Raw genomic sequence first — 17,709 nt, 5'->3', positions numbered from 1 at the left:
CCCTGTTATCACAATTGGGGGTGAAGGACTGCCAAAGATCTGTGTGGCATATCCAGATGAGATAATTCTCCCATATTGGTTTTAAAAATTGATGTATACGTTTCTTTTTATCAGTGAATGAAGACTGGCTGGAAGGAGAGTGCAAAGGGAAGATTGGCATTTTCCCCAAAGCGTTTGTTGAAGAACATGCAACTACAGATTCGGAAAGCTCTCCTAGAGGAGTCTAGGATGTTCCATAACCTACAAAGTTGGAGAAAAGTAACTATAATCATTTGTGAGGTTTAAGCATGCCCCTGCAGTACACTGTAGGGAGACATCACTGTTTGGAAGTGTTAACTAGTCCACTTTTCCCACTGAAAATTTAACCCATCACACAATGATGGGAGAACTTATCATGATGATGACCCTGGCGGGTGGGATGGAGTGAGTGAGTGGAAGTATCTGGAAGGACATGAAGGGGTCTTCTAGGGTACTGATAATGTTTCTTGCTCGGAGTGCTGGCTACCCAAATGTGTTCACTTTGTAAAAGTTCACTGAGCTGTACGCTTACTATTGGTGCACTTCTGGTACCTCAATAAAAACTTACAAAAAACAAGACACCGAGTACAGGCCCAAGGCTGAAGTGTTAAGTACCCCTATTCCGGTACCACGACAGTCACAGACTCCTCGAGCCTGAAGTAAATTTACAGGTAATTCAGATGGCAGACACACACAAAAATAACTTTCCTCTATTGTAAGTCTCATTGCTTAAACAGAACCTAGACTTAGTTTTCAATTCCATAGAGAATTAAAATACTAGAATCCCACCCCTTCATGCCTTCTCAGGAATACTGAGTATGTGATGTAAAGAAGCCCCATTCAGGAAGCCACTTGGTCAGGACTATCCTTTTTGTTAGTTAACGTTTTATAATATGGACTATGCTAATATACATGAGAGAATGCTATGGTTTTATTTTGGTTATCACTTAACCAAATGGCTTGATTTTTTAGGGTTAACTTGGGGTTAAATACTAGACCTTAGAACCTTGCCTTCATTTCCCTCCCTCTCTCCTCCTTGTACAGTATGTATGGCTTTGTAACCACTCAAGTGTGCAGGTGCTTGTGAAAAGCAGTTAGGAAATGATGTGTAGATGCAATCAACACAGAAGTGATAGGCTTGCTGACCAGAGTGAACACACAAACCGGCAGGCCGTGGCACTGACCTCCAACCCGCCGCTGCAGGCCCGGCAGGCTACCACTGGAAATTTTGGACACAATTCAAAGAAACGCAACCTCAAAGCTAAGAACACTAATTACCGTTGGGGCTAATCAGACTTCATGATGTTTATAGACCAGAAAGAGAAACCATCTCTGCACTGTCCCACTGACAGTAAAAATAGGGATAAAAATGGAGGGTTGTTAACTTCTTTGCATAAGCCCATCTTTATTCATTAGATAAAATAATTTTGACAGTTTCTTTCACCCATCCCTTTCTATAATAATGCACACTGGTTTGGAATGCTACTGAAAGCATAAATAACCCTGAAGCATATTCAATTTCTGACCATCTCTGATTTCCCCTAGATGACTTCTAAGTAGTTTAAACACTTGTTTTTCTAAGTAGGATATTCTTTTAGGTTAGAAAAGAAACAACGTACACACAGATCTGGTTGGAGAGAACATGGTTTAATTAAAGGCAAAGCTGATTTCAGCAGCTGCAGGTCTTGCACAGACAGACCGAAACAGAACAAAACAAAAAACAAAACAAAACAAAAAAAACACAAGAGAACGTTTACTACACAAAACCAGTTTCTGATGAAGATTCTCCCCTCCCTCCTCATTACTCCACATTGAGGATGATAAGGCGAGGAACCCCGCCCCAAGAGTCAGAAAACATTCCAAACACCAAATTCTCATGCAGAAACAGGGCTGTAGATGGGATGTGGGCAGTACCGGGAGTGAGACAGTGAACCTGGCCAGCTCGCCTAGGGTGCAAGAATCAGGGACAGCTCAAACACTGGAATGTTGCAGCTGCCTGAATGCAGAGCTCAAACACACAAAGTGGGTCAAGGTAGTGGGGAAGGAGGCTTGGAAGGGAGGGGATGGGAGAGGGGCGGACACAGGGAAGGGGCTGGAGAGAAGCACAAAGGGTTTCATATTGCCATTGGGTGGGGGGGCTTCACCCTTTCACACCTTTCCAAAAAACAACAACAACAAAACAAAAACAAAAAACCCCAAACACCATGTCAAACTTAAAGAGCAATAATGTAAGCATACGGGGCTCCAACCACTGTCTCTGAAGAGCAATGAGCATTAATCTCACCCCTTCCATTGCTGGGGTTGCCCAGACTCGAGTGACAACCGGGGCTCCTGGATGTGCTTTGCTCTGCAGCTGTCTTCCAGTTTGTAAGTCCCACACTGACTCCACACACTCACACACACTCCCCCTCCCCCAGGGAGAGCAGCTGGGTGCGCGCACCCGCGTGTGTGTACACACACACACACACACACACACACACACACCTCCCAGAAACAGACCTTACCACTAGCACAGCAATTGGACATTTAGATTGTTTCCATAATTTCCCCTTAAAATATTACTTTTCAGGAACTAACAGAAATGCTGTCCTTCTGTTTCTACACAAGAAAATTTTCAGTCCTCTTTCCTTCTAATAAATACCAAATAAAAGTTTATTTTCTTCTCTTTCGCCTTTTCCAGAACGGACTTCATTGTGTTTTCTTCTGTGCATGATGCACACGCGTCCGTGTTGCCTTGAATTTCACTCTGAAAGTGGAGGTCGGGAGGCGCAGCTGGGCAGGGGCCTGGCCCGTCGTGCGCTATGCAGACGCCGCTGCTTCCTTCCTCCTCAGACTGTCTTTTGGGCCCCAACTTCTGGACCCCATGCTGTTGCTTCTTGGCGAGATGTTGTACACATTAGGAATAGAAACAATTACTGGCAGACAGCATAGGGTGGGAAAGGCATGGAGGTAGGGACAAGAGATGGGTGGTAAGCAGGATGGGGGTCACAGAAACCAATCAAACAAAAAATAACCACACTGAAAGCTTCTACCTATTAAAATGTGTCAGGCCACGAGTGGACCAGCCTGCCTTCTGTGAGACTGCTTGCTATGCTACTGTAAAATGTACAGGAATCAAAAACATTAATTTAAAATCCTACAGCAGTCATCTGCCAGTCCAGCCCAGCACCACCACCCACACTGCATCCTTGACTGGGGCTCGAGCACCTACAGAGTGAAGGGCATTTCCTGCTGGAGTCTCCAGGCCAGAGGAGGGCCTGCCAGAACCTTCTGAGTGAAAGTTGAGGCCTTGGACTCTCCCTCATGGAACACGCCCACTGGCTGAAGAGGTCAGCTTCCCCATCCTGTCACCACCAACCTCTCGCAGGAGCAGTGAACAGGGCGGCTTTCCTTGCTGCACACTGACTAGAAGAAGCACATCTGTGTGTGGAAGAATTCAGTGTGATATTTTACTACTGAGAGTAATAACAATAATAAAAGATGTTCAGGAATAATTTCAACTACATTCTCAGTCAGCAAAGCAATCATTAATGGATTCCTATTTTATTCCCCAAAGAGGAAAAAAGGACTGAGAAGTTCCCGTTGGCTTCTCCCATCTGCCTCCCCTTCTCAGCTTTCACTTCCCTTGTGGCTGGGGACATGCACGATGGAGAAGGTGAGAGGCGGTGATATCAGGTAACTGAGTGAGACAAAGAGCAGTTCCTCTCTCCCTCCGGAAGGCCCCAGGGGGACGGAGAGTTCCTGATGGTTTTGTTCTTTTTGTTGCACTGCAGACATTTCGTGCACACTCAGCGCGCCGGTGGAACGCTTACACCCTCTCGACAGCAAGAAACAGAAAAGAGGGCTGCCACCTGCAGGGAACTGTATGGGCCAGTCCTGCAAACCCAACATGCCATGGTTTATGGAGCCTTCATTCCCAGGGTTGCCACTTCGGCCTCAGTGTGGAGGGTTCATGGTGCCTTGTCCCCGCTGCTGTTTCTGCTTCTGCTGCATTAACAGCTGCTCCAGAGCGGAAGGTCCAGGGTGCATCATGGAACTGGACCAGATAGACTGAAAAACAGCCCAAAGCTTGTCAGCAGGGGTCAAATGCCTAGATGTCTGAAAGGGATCTGCTTCTCAATCCTCACCAAATATAAAGGCATATATGTCCCAAGATCCCTGCCCCCTAAAAAACCCAGCTATTAGACAAAGTTGTTGTAAGACTGTCTTCAAGACCAGTTAGTTCCCACTAAGATTATTTTAAACCAAAAAAGGTGAAATACTTTTTACTAAAACTCAGGGCCACGTGGGACCACAAAATATTTACTATAAAGATTTTAGGCAAACAAAACATCTCTAAAATTAGATACCCGTCTTTTATTTGGTCACAAAAGGCTTAAATCAAACATTCCAAAATGACTCAGAATTGTCTTAACCTTACAATGCAATTAAAAGCTTTGTTTCTGTCCCCCTTGAAGATAACTGCTTTATCACTAGTGAGTTCACAAATTTAAAAAACAAAATTCCTATTCAATCTTATAAGGCAGACCATGTTTCTAGGACTTCACTAGATATGTGCTATGAATCGATCGACTCTAAGGGCCTAAGGAATAAGCCTGGCTATTTATAGGAACAAAAGCAGAACGACATCTCTTGTGGTTCTTGTTCCTAAGACCTACTCACCTTTAGGCTTTCCATGAGGACAGCAGAGGAATCCTCCATGGAGGGGCCGTGGCCTGCCCAGGTGCCACTTGGAGTGCTGGCTGGATGCCAACTGCTCTCAGAGGATGATGTCGCTGAGAGATAGTCAATGCCAAACCCACCCATGGCTAAGGATGCAAAGAGATATGAAGAATTCAAGATGTTCTGTCATTGCCAAACACCAAACACCAGAGAAGGACAGAGTAAGTGATTTCACTTTCACTAGGCCCTGAAGTCTGGACCTCACCTGGCTTATCAGTCTTCCACCGATCTGCAGTTCTCCTATCCCTGTTATCTGGAGTTCCAATGGGTCCAAAGTTGGAGAATGGAAGAGAATTATGGTTGTGTGTTGGAGGGGAGCTTGGCAGGCTGCTTGGGTTAGAGGAATGAGGAGATTGGCTGGCTGGTGTTGAATGATCTATTAAATCGCAACAACACAAGACATTAATAGATGTTTCACAAACAAACCAAGAACTGAAGTTTCCTATAGATCTGCTCACTTAAATTCTACTAAGTGAATTTACTTACACAAAGTAATCATGCAGCTTTGGGAGAAAGGCAGAATAAGGGCCCCCAAAGGGACTCTGCCAGATGCGCTAGTCTTACTGCACATATCTAAGGCATGTCCTTGCTTTAAAAAAAAAAAAAGCAAAACCAGACAATTCTGGGCATGCACTATTTTGGCATTGCTGTTTCAGGTAAGTATCTACTGGTCTTCTCTACTAGAAAGAGAATTGCCTAATCTTAGGAATTACTATTAAATCAAACTCCATTTATAAAATAGGGATTAAAAAAAAATCTCTATTTTAAAAAGTGTAACTTTTCCTGCAAAGAATGAGTATCTACAAACAAAATGAAAGAACAGCTGGAAATCTTAAGACAGAACCCACATTTTTCTCTCTTACAACTCTGCTGGTTATTGAGGATGTAAAAAAGCTTTTTTTTTTTTTTAAAGATTTTATTTATTTGAGAGAGAGAATGAGATAGAGAGAGAGAGCATGAGGGGGAGAGGGTCAGAGGGAGAAGCAGACTCCCTGCTGAGCAGGGAGCCCGATGCGGGACTCGATCCTGGGACTCCAGGATCATGACCTGAGCCGAAGGCAGTCGCTTAACCAACTGAGCCACCCAGGCGCCCCTGTAAAAAAGTTTTTTTTAGTGGCACTTATCATGTGAACTGGCTCATCAGGTTTTTTTCCTATTTTCTTTCAGAAACTACTTTAAAAAAAAAACTACCATATTTATAATCACAAAATCATACTAATTCATCATCAATCTGAGTGAACAGGAAATGCAAGGTCTGTAATTTAAAGACTAGTCAATACCTGAACTGGCAGGAAGTGATGGAGACCAGGGGGTCCCTTCAAAGAGGGAGTACAGTGATGTCTCCTGGGGGGCGAGCGAAGGATTAAGTTCTGTTTTGGAGCTGGTTGTCAGGTTTTTCCCATAGACCTCATTGAACACACTGTTATTTGGGTATCTTTCCTGAAAGACAATGACAACCAAGTTATAAACTCACTCCAAGGAAAGAGATTTAAGAAAATGTAATGTTCATGTTCTCGGATGCTTAAGCATCTTAAGTGTATCACGCTTTTCTTAACAAGACAAACTTTTGAAGGCTTTTATTTCAGTTTCTTTTGGTTTTCCTGTTAAATTCATTTTCCCTTAATTTGCTTTCCCTCACTCTTTATTTTCTCTTTCTATGTAAACCACCCAGATTTAGAAGTATGAATAGTTCACTTGGCTGAACGGCAGAGCCCTAAGGATTTCCATATTAATGAGAAGTTAAAGGGTTCAAACTTTTAACATACAAGTATCTCATATAACCGAATCAGAGGGACAGAGGATAAAATAAAACGTCTGGAAGACACCAATATATGGAAGAGAAAGGAAGAGAAAAATAGGGGTATGGAAATAAAATGGGAAAGGATATACTAGCCCACTATAAAAGCACAAAGCAGGATTCTTCACCGTCTACCCACCTGATTGAGAGAGAATCCGGTGAGGGACAAGAAAGAGGAGGAATGGGACATGAGTTCCGAGGGCTTCTCCAACAAGGATTTCTTCACAGTCCCGGAAAAAAAGGTAGTTAAATTATGCCTTCCATTTTCTTAATATTAATCTTTAAGATACTATACAATCAAAGTAGAAGACCACCATTTAAGCATACTTGTACATACCCATCACGTACAATGTAATGAATAAGGCTTTGAAGATGTGAATTAAATGTTAATACCATGACACCAGCTAAGTGCAAGTCAGACACAGTGCTCCTGGATCAATACTTCTCATCTAGCACAGATACCCTGGTAGGGACCAGGGACCCTGGAAAATGGCAGTTCTGAGTGATTTACTAGCAGGAACCTTCAGGAATACCCTTATTAAGAGTTGCATTTAAAATACTCTCAAAACAAAATGCTGAGCTGATGTGGCAGTTTTTTCCCCCAATTTTTAAAACACTCACATTAATGACTTAAAGCCTTTCAAATCCATTTGACAATGGAACTGGTTTTGTCAACATGGTTCCTAAGCAGCTCTATTTGTGGTATATATTAAAATAGTTGCTGAAGTTGAACCTAACATTTACTGGCCTTAAGAAAATTACCAGGAAAAAAAGCTGAATCTCTGAAGCTCACTGTCACTGAGTAGTTGGGTCAACAAAGCATTTACTAAACACCTACTACATGCAAAGCACTTTCACACACATTATATCATTAACAATGTTAAATACAGAAAGGATTACAGTTAAGGTTTTTTTTGTAAACATAAAAAAAAAACCCCTAAACCACTCCCCTCCCCGCCCACTGTCCCACCCAGACGGAGGAGGAGGGGCAAGCACTGCAGGAAGTCAGGGAGGAGGAAAGGAGTGGACAGATGCTCCTGGGGCCCTCAAGCCCTCAAGCCACACCAGTAGAGAAGGGGCAAGAAAGGCAAACACAGGGAGCCAACAGTTTCACAGTTAGGTTTTCCACAACCCTGAGGTGCTGTCACTGTGCTCTCGTAGTTTAAGTTTCTAGGGGATCTTTTAGTTCTCTAACTTGGGTGAAAAAGTGGGACGTCTCTCTGGCCACTCACCCAGGCAAATTCTGATGGAACTTCAAGTGCCAGGGATGGCAGCTTCTGTCATGAGAGCCATACAGTTTTACTTCTCCTAATTCTAATCTTATGGATGTTTTTTTTTTGTCTCATACTTATGAAAAAGAAACAGCAAAAAAGTAAAATTCAGAATTGTTTTATGTTTTGTTAAGATGGAGTGAAGGGAGGGGGGAAACTTCACAGCATATGTCTTTTCATGTTCCCCCACCTCAGCAAAATATTATATAAATATTGACGAGAATACAAAACGGCCATCCTCTGAAATGCAGAGTGATTTCCAGAGGACTATTTTTAAAAGACACCACTAATCAATACTTAAGACTTTATTTCATGTCATCCTAGTTATTTATCTCTGTATTCACTCACCTACGGCACTCCAACAATGTTTATAAATAGAATTCTTTTCATTTTTACTCATTCTGTTTATGAATCTTGCTCTGAATTTAGATCCGGGCTCTCAGTTACCCAAACAGAAAAGAGCCACATACCGTTCAATAATGTCACTAAGAAATCTAGAATGTATTTCATTTCATATTTTGAGTACATGAAGAAAAATCCACTGCTCCTGAGCAAGATCAAACGATCTTTGAAATTCCTGGGTTTAGATGGAAGTGCCACCTAAAAAGTAAGTTAATTTGCCAGGTTTGCATCCTGTGTGACCAGCCCTGAAGGATGCTTCTGGATAACACATATAACAAAGCTATGACTCTGAGCTTTACAACTGTGGCGTCAGAAATGTTTTCCCATGTTCTACTACCATTTGACGGTTAGTCTGGGCAGTAAGGAAATAAATGGTACAATTCTGTAAAGAAGGAAAGCTCCAGAAAAAAGAAATCATCTATTTCAAGGACTCCAAAATCTCAGGAAAGAAGCTGGGGTTAGAGCAAGAGGAATTATGTCAAATACATACAAAGAGGTTCCGTCCAGGAAGAGAGGCGAGAGGCCCCAGCAGAGCTGGGTAAAGATCAGGAGGGTTAGAAAAAATCAGCTCTTCCTCTTCCTCCAAGGCAGCCAGACTCTTTAACAGGTCCGGAGGAAGCAGAGGGGAGCTCTTGGGGTCCTAGTGACAGAAAGGATCACAGTGAGATGCAATAAGGCATGACAAAAGCACAAAGGAGTAAGTAGCATGATTAAGGGGATAAAAGCAACTCAAGTCAAGGAGAAGAATTACCGCAGACAGTATTAAGCAAAGAAGAAAAGGCTCTGAAACACAAGTAAAGTGACACAAGGACAAGGGCGCAAAAGATCAAGACAACAAAAGCAGCAAGAAACACTGACAAACATGGAACCGAACATAAGAGGTTAATGCGGCCTGTGAGTAAAACAATGCGGTGCAGCAAAGGGGTTATTAGCATATCCTGGGCTAACAGAGAAACAGCTCTTTTAAAAAATTATAGACACACCTGTTTCTCATGAATAAAGAGAGAAAGGAAGGGGAACTCCACTATCAAAGATAACTGGCTGACTTTGTTCCTCTCAGAAAGCAATTTGTTTCAATACGCAGTAAACCTATTTTTAAACTTAGATGATTCAGCCCAACTGAGAGGAGCTTTGTTTCAGAATTCTCTAACATGCTGTGATAGAGATTTCCGCACCATCTCTCTGCCAGGCCATCACAGTTCCACATCAGTAACGGGATTCCTCAGCTCCCCCAGATCCAATCGGGCTGTGCAATTGTGAGGAGGAGGCCAAGAGCCACACCAGTTAGTCAGCAGCACGCTGTAGCACTAATGGGTCAGAGTGGCCTTTATAAACGTCTACTTGAGAAATTCAAAAGATATGCAGCCCCGGACCTCTCTCCGCTGTGCCTGGTGACAGGAAAGGACACACACCTCAAATGGCATCCTGGGCACAGGATCCTGCTCTGGACGGAAGACTCCTGGTGACCGTTTGCCTCTGCGGTCCATATTTGCTGGCTGTGCCATTACAGCTCTGTTATCGGCCATGCTGTAAGAAGAATCCCAGTAGAATTCCGGGACCTTGACTTCTGAGGGATTATGGTTATATGGCTCCATGGGAAAAGGCTTCATTTTTTTCTCTAGAGGCTGCTGCTGCATTACAGGAGGTTGCAGTGACGGCTCAAACAGTTTTATGGGGTCTTGGGACTGAAGGTAGTAGGGCTGTTTCACAGGCATAATTTTCCCTAATGGGCCTTGAACCTGAGGGGGATTCCACAGCTGTTTGGAGGCATCTGCCTGTTGATACTGAAAAATCAGAGATGCTTGTCATCAGGACTAGGATAAAATGCAATGTTACATTCAATACTCAGGAAATCAAAGAACGAACTTGAGAGATTTTACAACCAATGGAAGTCAGCAGTCCTTTACCCTTTAGGTTTTTCAATACATAGAGCTCTCTGGGAATAGATGATGGGCACGGAACTCACGTTCCCTTTCGATTCAATTATTTATGAGATTTAATGAACAAATGAGTGTGTGTGTGTGTTCCCCCTTCCTGCCTCAAGTGCCGTGGGGTTGACAACAGTTTTAAGAATGGTGTCCTATCCTTAACACCTCATCAAGATTATGATTCTATTTCCCCTCTGCAGTTAATGTTCAAATAGGAGAGAATTATTTATACAAAGTCCTTTGTACAACGCTGACAAGAAGTAGCAGCAAAGAATGGTACTTAAGATCTATTATCCTTTACAAGAGAAAGGAACACATTTGAAATTGCCTCAACAGCAAAGAGAATATTTTTGCATTCCCATAATCCTTACAAAGCAAAAGCATCTGAAAGCTTAACCAGTATTTCTAATGAATCAAACACTGAATAATTTCAGCCTTCCCTCCTCATTTCAGCCGCACAGTACACACAACTGTAACTTACCTGCTGGAATCCAGAGTGGTGAGGAGGGCTTTTTCCCAAAGCCGGCACAGCTTTTGTGGGGGATTGTTGCTGAGCTAGAGCTTGAACCTGCAACTGGCTTGTAGACTGTGCTGTTGGCTGAGCTGGTAAAGATGTAAGGGGTTGCTGGGAAGGTGGCTGTGGTTGTTGAGGTCCCTGGTTCATTGGCCCTGGTCCAGAGGGCCGTTGCTGGCTGTAAGGAATGTGGGACTGTTTCCCAGCTTGCACCTGGTTTCCTGCTGGAGAGTGAGCTGTAGGCTGAAGAAAGGTTCCTGGGACAGAAACACCAGCTGGGAAGGTGTAACCTGAGCCCATAGAAAATGCCACAGGAGGGGGAATAACGTATGTGGGGGGCGGGAACCCTTCAAAATAGAAGAACACAGCAGCTTTAGTTCTAAAGGCACTTAGCAAAAGACAAAAATAAGTCATCTGAGGGGGACATGGGGTAGGGTAGAGAGGAGGTCCTCTAATAAATTATAAAAAACAGGGAGCAACCATCAAGTGAGACTGATCAAGCATCAATCTTTAACTTGATTTCAAGAATTAAATTAGAGTAGTGGCTGCTATTTCTATCCACTGAAGCAACTGGAGTATTCCAAAGGTGGTTTCTTAACGCCAAGTTTAGTGATGGGAATTCTGCCATGATAACAAACATGCATTTGTATATAAACTAGAGAACTGGCTCAAAAATAACTTCATAAGCATTAGAGAAAAGAGAACTTCCTTCTACCTTTTAACATTACGGTTTAGTAATATAACTCCAGTAGACTGTAAATTATTCAATTAACAAGCAGAAACTCATACACAGATGAGATTAAGTAGAACAAAGTATAAAATGTGTATTTACCTGGCCGGCTGGGAAGAGGAGGGAAGGCTCCAGGGTGATGAATGGGGATGAACTGGGAATTACTTGCTTGACTTGGGGTTTGAGTTACAGGTGTTTTCCTGGCTTCAGACACTGGAGTCTTTCTTAGTTCTGTCTGGGATTTTACCTATGACCAACAGAAGCAAAACTATAATAATCTGAAACTCAAATGTGTCAGAAAGAAGCACCTACTCTAAGAACCCCATTATGTCCACACAAAAAAAAGCTTATGAAGGTATTTAAATTTACCTAAATTAAAAATGGGAAAATCAAAATAAATTATTTAATTGTCAATAAAAGATATAAGGGCTTAGTTTTACTAGCGTAACTATTTTCCTTTCACAAGATCATAAAAATACTAAATACGGAAAGGACCTGAGAGTTCATCTGTTTTACAAATGAGACACGTCTCGCCAACAGGTTAAAAAACTTGCCTATAATTTCTTTTTTTTAAAGATTTTATTTATTTGACAGAGAGAGACACAGCGAGAGAGGGAACACAAGCAAGGGGAGTGGGAAAGGGAGAAGCAGGCAACCTGATGCGGGGCTCGATACCAGGACCCTGGGACCATGACCTGAGCTGAAGGCAGATGCTTAATGACTGAGCCACCCAGGTGCCCCGAAACTTGCCTGTAATCTTATACCACCTATTATGGACCCCAGCGCCCTTTATACTTGAATTCATTAAACAACATACATGAATTATGAATTAATAACGATGATTATTAACCCACAGGGGAGATACTTTGGCCCTCAGTTTAATTTCATCTGGGCAGCCTTAAGCATACCAGTCAGGTATCCACCTGCAAGGCTGACACCCCTTTAGAATAAATAAGGATACTTTCAGCAGTAAGGAGCAGGCCCCTAGATCCTACACAATGAGCTACAGAGAATATGATGTCATATGGGTTGCTCAAAATGAAGGAAAACAGGTGACATTTACAGAGACCTTAGGATGAGGTACAGAGAGTGGTAATATACTGACTCCTGCCAGGCTTTCTTTAATCATCTAGAAGCAGATTTAAGAGGGAAGAGAGACCAGAAAGGAGACTTTCAGTCTGGCCCTTGTTGGGAGGCAGTTGCAGAGAACGGAGGCAGAGCAGGCAGGAAAATACTGGACTCATCCTTAAAACACTGGCCCTTTGGCTTTATAGTTCATTTGGTTTGTTCTTTGCTTTTCCCCAGCACCTCTCTCTCCCCATGCCTTTTCTCAATTTCTACCATGTTTTTCTCTGTTTCTCCCCCTACTATTAATCTTAAAATGTAACTATTATGTTATTTTTCTGTTTCCCAAAAAAACTCTGTAGGTGAAATACCCTGAAGGCACTATTAATTTGCAAGCAGACTTCAATAAGGGTCCTCATGCCTACTGCAAACAAATACATTTGCTAAAATGTGCTAACAAATCAAATGGCTACTTAGGTCTTTGTTCAAACATATATGGTATAAATGAAACCAGCACAGAGCAAAGACCTTTTCTGTTTATATGTAATCGTCTGTATCTCTTTGGAAAGGTTTAAGAAAAACAAAGTCACAAATAATTGAGCAGTGTTTACCTTTTCCCAGCAAGAGACTTAAATTCTTATTTTACAAATTCCCATGAGTCAGGATAACACTGAAGTAATACAATGCTACTGGCTGGGACAGGTATAAATGCCAAGAAAAAGAGCCTTGTCTTTTTCCAAGAATATCGTTTATTTCTTATAGTGAACTAAAAAAAAACAAAAAATTATAAGCCTTAATATATTCTTGGTTCTATTGGATCTATAAAAGACCCCAAATTTCCCAATAGAACATTAACAAATGGCAGTTACACTTTCCAAAGAAAACAGAACTCTTCACGTAGTTAATAGGTCTGCAACTGGTCATTTCAAACCACTTCAATTGGAGAGGATTGATAAAAATGTCAAATCAGGTTGAGTTTTTTTTTTTTTACTCACATTACAATTTCCAAGAACTGATGGAGTAGCCACCTACCATAGCTCTTACGTGACCTTACTGTGTGGCATTCAAAGAACGCATTCAAGCTTCCAGAAGAGCCAATTCTCAAGGCTTTAGGAACAAAATGAAAATCTTGCCTTTTGTGTGAGCCTTCCTCTACCTGCATTATAGTTTAAATACAGCTTACCTGCACTGCCACACTCTGCTTTCCTGTTTCCTGTAACTTTTCTAAGATGCATTTCTTGGTTTCTGTTTTCCTCTTGCTGTTGTCCTTCTTTCCATCATTCTTAGTTACAGTAATTCCTTTGCTACAGTCCCTTCTCACCTCTTTGGGAGGAAAACTTCTTCCTTGGTCTCTGTTCACTTCTCGCGGCTTAATGTTCTCTTTGAAGGTGACCATTGGTTTCTCTCCTGGGTCACAGTTGTTGCTTAGATTACGGCCCGTGGACAGCACTGATTTTAGTCCTGGGTTCCCATCCGAAGCCAGTGACTCTATCATGGATGGTTCTTGCAGAATGAGGTTCTCTTTGGCTTCACTGGGGTCTTCCAGTATTAACTCTGGGATTTCTGTGATAAACAACAATTTCCCTACCTCATTTTCACACTGAATCAGCCTAAAAAAGTAAAAATAAATCCATATATGAAAACCATTAACCTAAAAAACACTAACAATGGAACTGAGTCTGGACCCAACAGTCAGTACATCCCCGGTCCCAAAGACTTGAAAACAGTCGGGTATCACAGTATAACATATCTATTTTTATATAACCTAAAAAGTGTTACAGAAAAATTTAGATTCTCATAATTGCTTAGCATCCCCACAACACATTCCCATGCCCTTTTAATGTCTTCTACTAATTACAGCTACATTTACTGAGCATGTCTTAAGTACAAGGCACTAGACTAGGCCCTTGAAGTGGCAATCTGTAATTCCTCATTTATAGGTGTAAAAACTAGAGCTCAGAAGGACTAAGTTCATTCAAACATGCAACCATTTAAGTGCTTACAGTAGCCTGAATATAGAAATTAATATGAGGATTGAGAGAAATTAATATGAAACAGTTACTGACTTTGGGAAGGTTATAATCAACTGGGGAGATCCTAAGGACACACACCTAGGGAAGTGGCAGAACTAGAAACTTAACTGACTCTGAGCTGTCCTAACTGAAACTGACCACCACGCCCGTCAATACAAATCACCATAATCATGAACATACCATTTAGTTAGATTTGCACAGATGTTTATAAATTAGGACAGAAGCTCATGATTAACAAGGGAGACAAAGCCTATTTCTCTACACTAGGCAGTGTAATAGGGAGAACAGAGATTAAATGGAGTATACTTAGGATCACCAGGGTAATTTGATATTGTGTTACCAACATTTTAACTGAAGAGTTTATAATCAATAGCATTATGCCAGAGCCTGAAACACATGTGAGGTGTGTAAGTGTATCTGATGAGAAATACCTTGGCTGATTATCGGCGATCCATTTGCCTATAGAGATCAAGCGCTGCTGCCGTATTTGTCGTTGCTGACCTTCTTTGTCTCCTGTAATACCCTGGTGGCCTTTGGAAAAATCCAAGTTCCTAAAATTGATATAAGCAAATTATCCAAAATTAAACTTTGAAAGATATTTCACAGGCAACCAAGTTCACCTATTTAACTGCAATGGTTTCAGATTTTTCTATACAGGCTAGCTACTTGATGTAATCAACTGCATTTCAATATAAGCTCCCAAAGATTTGAAGTACAATGAAACAAAGCAAAAAAGACAACCTGCAAATTCATTACATTAACATACTTTTACTTAAATTTTTCTTTCTAAATGAGGAGCTCAAATAAATCACAGTATTTTATTAGGAAAGATAATTTTACTGTAAAAGTTTTCATTAACACTTACCTTGTATTCTGTGTAATTTGTTTGAAATGACCATTGAAATGCTAGGGGTCTCTAAGTATGCCTATTCTAACAAACTGCTAATCTATGCACTTTAGGTGGCCCTAAATCAGAAAAATGTATACATATCACCAAGTATATCGAGCAAAAATCTCATTGACATTAGAAAGGTAAATCAACCTGAAAAAAATAAGGATTTTTCAGATTTCTCCCCATTAAATGCAGTATTTTTTTAAAAAGTATCTAAACATTGCCAGGTAGTAGGCTAGATGCCGAATACACAAAAATAAATGAGAAAGAGAAATAGTCTCCATCATAAAGATGAAATAAGGGACTATGAATCAATTTGATGAGTATTACAATAAAAACTATGCAAAGAATAAGCATAGTAATAATAGGAGGGCTTGTTCCTTCTGATAAGCTCTGAAAAGGCTTCACAGAGTGTTACCGGAGCTAGGCTTTGACAGGTGTGGCAAGTACATACAGGTTGGTAAGGGAAGGGCAGAAGAGGAAAACGGACTGTTCCAGGCATAGCATAAACAAAGTCTTGGAGGAATAAAAATAGTTACTCAAGAATAGGACACAGTGGATGTATAGTATGTTAAGTATTAGGGGAAAGGAGGGTGGAGGTGGCAGAAAATATGGTTGAAAAATCAAGCACTTGGACATGAAGCTAAAAAAGATAGTGGAGGGCGCCTGGGTGGCTCAGTTGGTTAAGCGACTGCCTTGGGCTCAGGTCATGATCCTGGAGTCCTGGGATTGAGTCCCACATCAGGTTCCCTGCTTGGCGGGGAGTCTGCTTCTCCCTCTGACCCTCCCCTCTCTCATGTGCTCTCTCTCTCTCATTCTCTCTCTCAAATAAATAAAATCTTTAAAAAAAATAAAATAAAAAAATAAAAATAAAAAAGATATTGGAACTACTGGGGGTGATTGAATTGAAGTCTTTTTTATCAGTAATGGGACATTAACAGGTCTATATTTAAAATATAATTATGGAAGCATGGCAGAAATGACCTAAAGAAGGAGAGGGACTCTTAGTAGGGAGGTTGGTTAGGAAGTTTTTTATACTCCAGGTTAATGGTGACAAAACCCTGAAACTAAACGGAAATAAATGGGAGGAGTTGGATCTAAAAGGCATTTTAAACACAGATTTACAAAGACTTGGTGAGAAAGATTAATGGAAATAAGGATTTTTCTTTTTTTTTTTTTTAGAGTTCATGTAGGTGGTTAATGGCACACAGATAAATATAGAAAGATCATTTTTTGCTGACCAGATAGGAAAATAAGAGCCCTTTTGGGTCACACTGAAGTTTGAAATGTGTAAGAGATATCAGATGGTTAAAATAGGAGTCCAAACTCCAAAAAAAAAGTCAGAACTGAAAATTTTGGACTTACTATCCAAGAGATGAAAGCTCAAGACAAAAGGATGGATCTGATCACCAGGGAGAATGCAGAAGGTGGGAAGGGAAGGGTAGGAAAGACCTCTGGAGGATAATACTCTGAGGCATGTGGTACAGAAGAAAGTGAAAGAGATGGAATATGATGGCAGAGCTGAGAAAAAGGAGGCTTCATGAAGGAATGGGATCAATAGACTCAATGCCAGAGAAAACTGAACAGGATGAAAATTACAAAGTCAATGGAGTTGGTCACCAGGAAGGCACTAATAGTTTAAGTTGCAGGAGGCTGAGAAATGACTGGGAGTGAAGCAGGGTCACACACTAACTACCCTTTTAAGAAGTCTGATGATGAAGAGAAAGGGCAACATCAGAGAAAAATGGGGTTGTGAATTCTTTTAAAAAGAAAAGGTATACCTGAATGTTACTAGGCTACTAAAACGAAGTAACTGGTTGTTAAAAAAATAAAAAGATACTGGAAATACAACAGAGAGAGGGTAACAGGTAGGGGGGCAAGAAGGGGTAGGATCAAGGACACAGATGAAAGAGTTACACTTGAAAAGGAATAAAGTTATTCCTCTGAAAGGAGGAGAAGAGACAAGAATGACTATAAAAACAAACTATTTTATCATCTTTATTGATATGAAAAATGTCAAGCAATATCCTTTGGTTTACATTTAGTTTCCATTTTTGAGACTTCCCCTCTAATTTCAACAAAGTATAAAACTATTAAAAAAAAATCCAGTGTATAAATCACTTGGGAGAAGCAATTTTCTTTTTCTTTCCTTTCCCCCATATTTGTAAAAGCACTTAGTACTGTATTACACAGCAGGTAAACACATGACATATACAAATCCATTTCATATCAAAAACTTCTGCTTTTAGTTGCTGTTAGGAAAATAAGACAAAGTTGGGATAAATCAAAGGTTCTTCTACACCCAAGCCTGATTTCCCATTTTAATACTGTAATCA

The 17,709-nt window shown here is 41.1% G+C and overlaps 2 protein-coding genes across 13 annotated transcripts in view; one reads left to right on the top strand and one right to left on the bottom strand.

Annotated features, from left to right (window-relative positions):
• Positions 1 to 2,177, top strand: part of NCF2 (neutrophil cytosolic factor 2) — a 31,165-nt gene extending 28,988 nt beyond the window's left edge. For both annotated transcript variants that reach the window (XM_027610325.2, XM_027610324.2), the window contains exon 15: positions 115 to 2,177. In XM_027610325.2, coding sequence (XP_027466126.1) covers positions 115 to 227 — 113 coding nt within the window. In that variant the 3' untranslated portion in view covers positions 228 to 2,177. The remainder of the gene's footprint in view (positions 1 to 114) is intronic.
• The window catches only part of SMG7 (SMG7 nonsense mediated mRNA decay factor), an 84,929-nt gene continuing 68,864 nt past the window's right edge, over positions 1,645 to 17,709 (bottom strand). For 4 of the 11 annotated variants that reach the window (XM_027610312.2, XM_027610315.2, XM_027610316.2 and 1 more), the window contains 11 exons: positions 14,913 to 15,032; positions 13,632 to 14,058; positions 11,486 to 11,630; positions 10,621 to 11,000; positions 9,624 to 9,995; positions 8,702 to 8,851; positions 6,678 to 6,758; positions 6,021 to 6,180; positions 4,946 to 5,116; positions 4,681 to 4,826; positions 1,645 to 4,068 (listed from right to left, as the gene is read on the bottom strand). In XM_027610312.2, coding sequence (XP_027466113.1) covers positions 3,955 to 4,068; positions 4,681 to 4,826; positions 4,946 to 5,116; positions 6,021 to 6,180; positions 6,678 to 6,758; positions 8,702 to 8,851; positions 9,624 to 9,995; positions 10,621 to 11,000; positions 11,486 to 11,630; positions 13,632 to 14,058; positions 14,913 to 15,032 — 2,266 coding nt within the window. In that variant the 3' untranslated portion in view covers positions 1,645 to 3,954. The remainder of the gene's footprint in view (positions 4,069 to 4,680; positions 4,827 to 4,945; positions 5,117 to 6,020; positions 6,181 to 6,677; positions 6,759 to 8,701; positions 8,852 to 9,623; positions 9,996 to 10,620; positions 11,001 to 11,485; positions 11,631 to 13,631; positions 14,059 to 14,912; positions 15,033 to 17,709) is intronic. The other 7 variants (XM_027610311.2, XM_027610313.2, XM_027610317.2 and 4 more) reach the window with 7 other exon arrangements.

This window comes from Zalophus californianus, chromosome 10, assembly GCF_009762305.2.
Source record: "Zalophus californianus isolate mZalCal1 chromosome 10, mZalCal1.pri.v2, whole genome shotgun sequence".
NCBI lineage: Eukaryota > Metazoa > Chordata > Mammalia > Carnivora > Otariidae > Zalophus > Zalophus californianus.
This window is presented reverse-complemented; position numbering and strand designations above follow the sequence as displayed.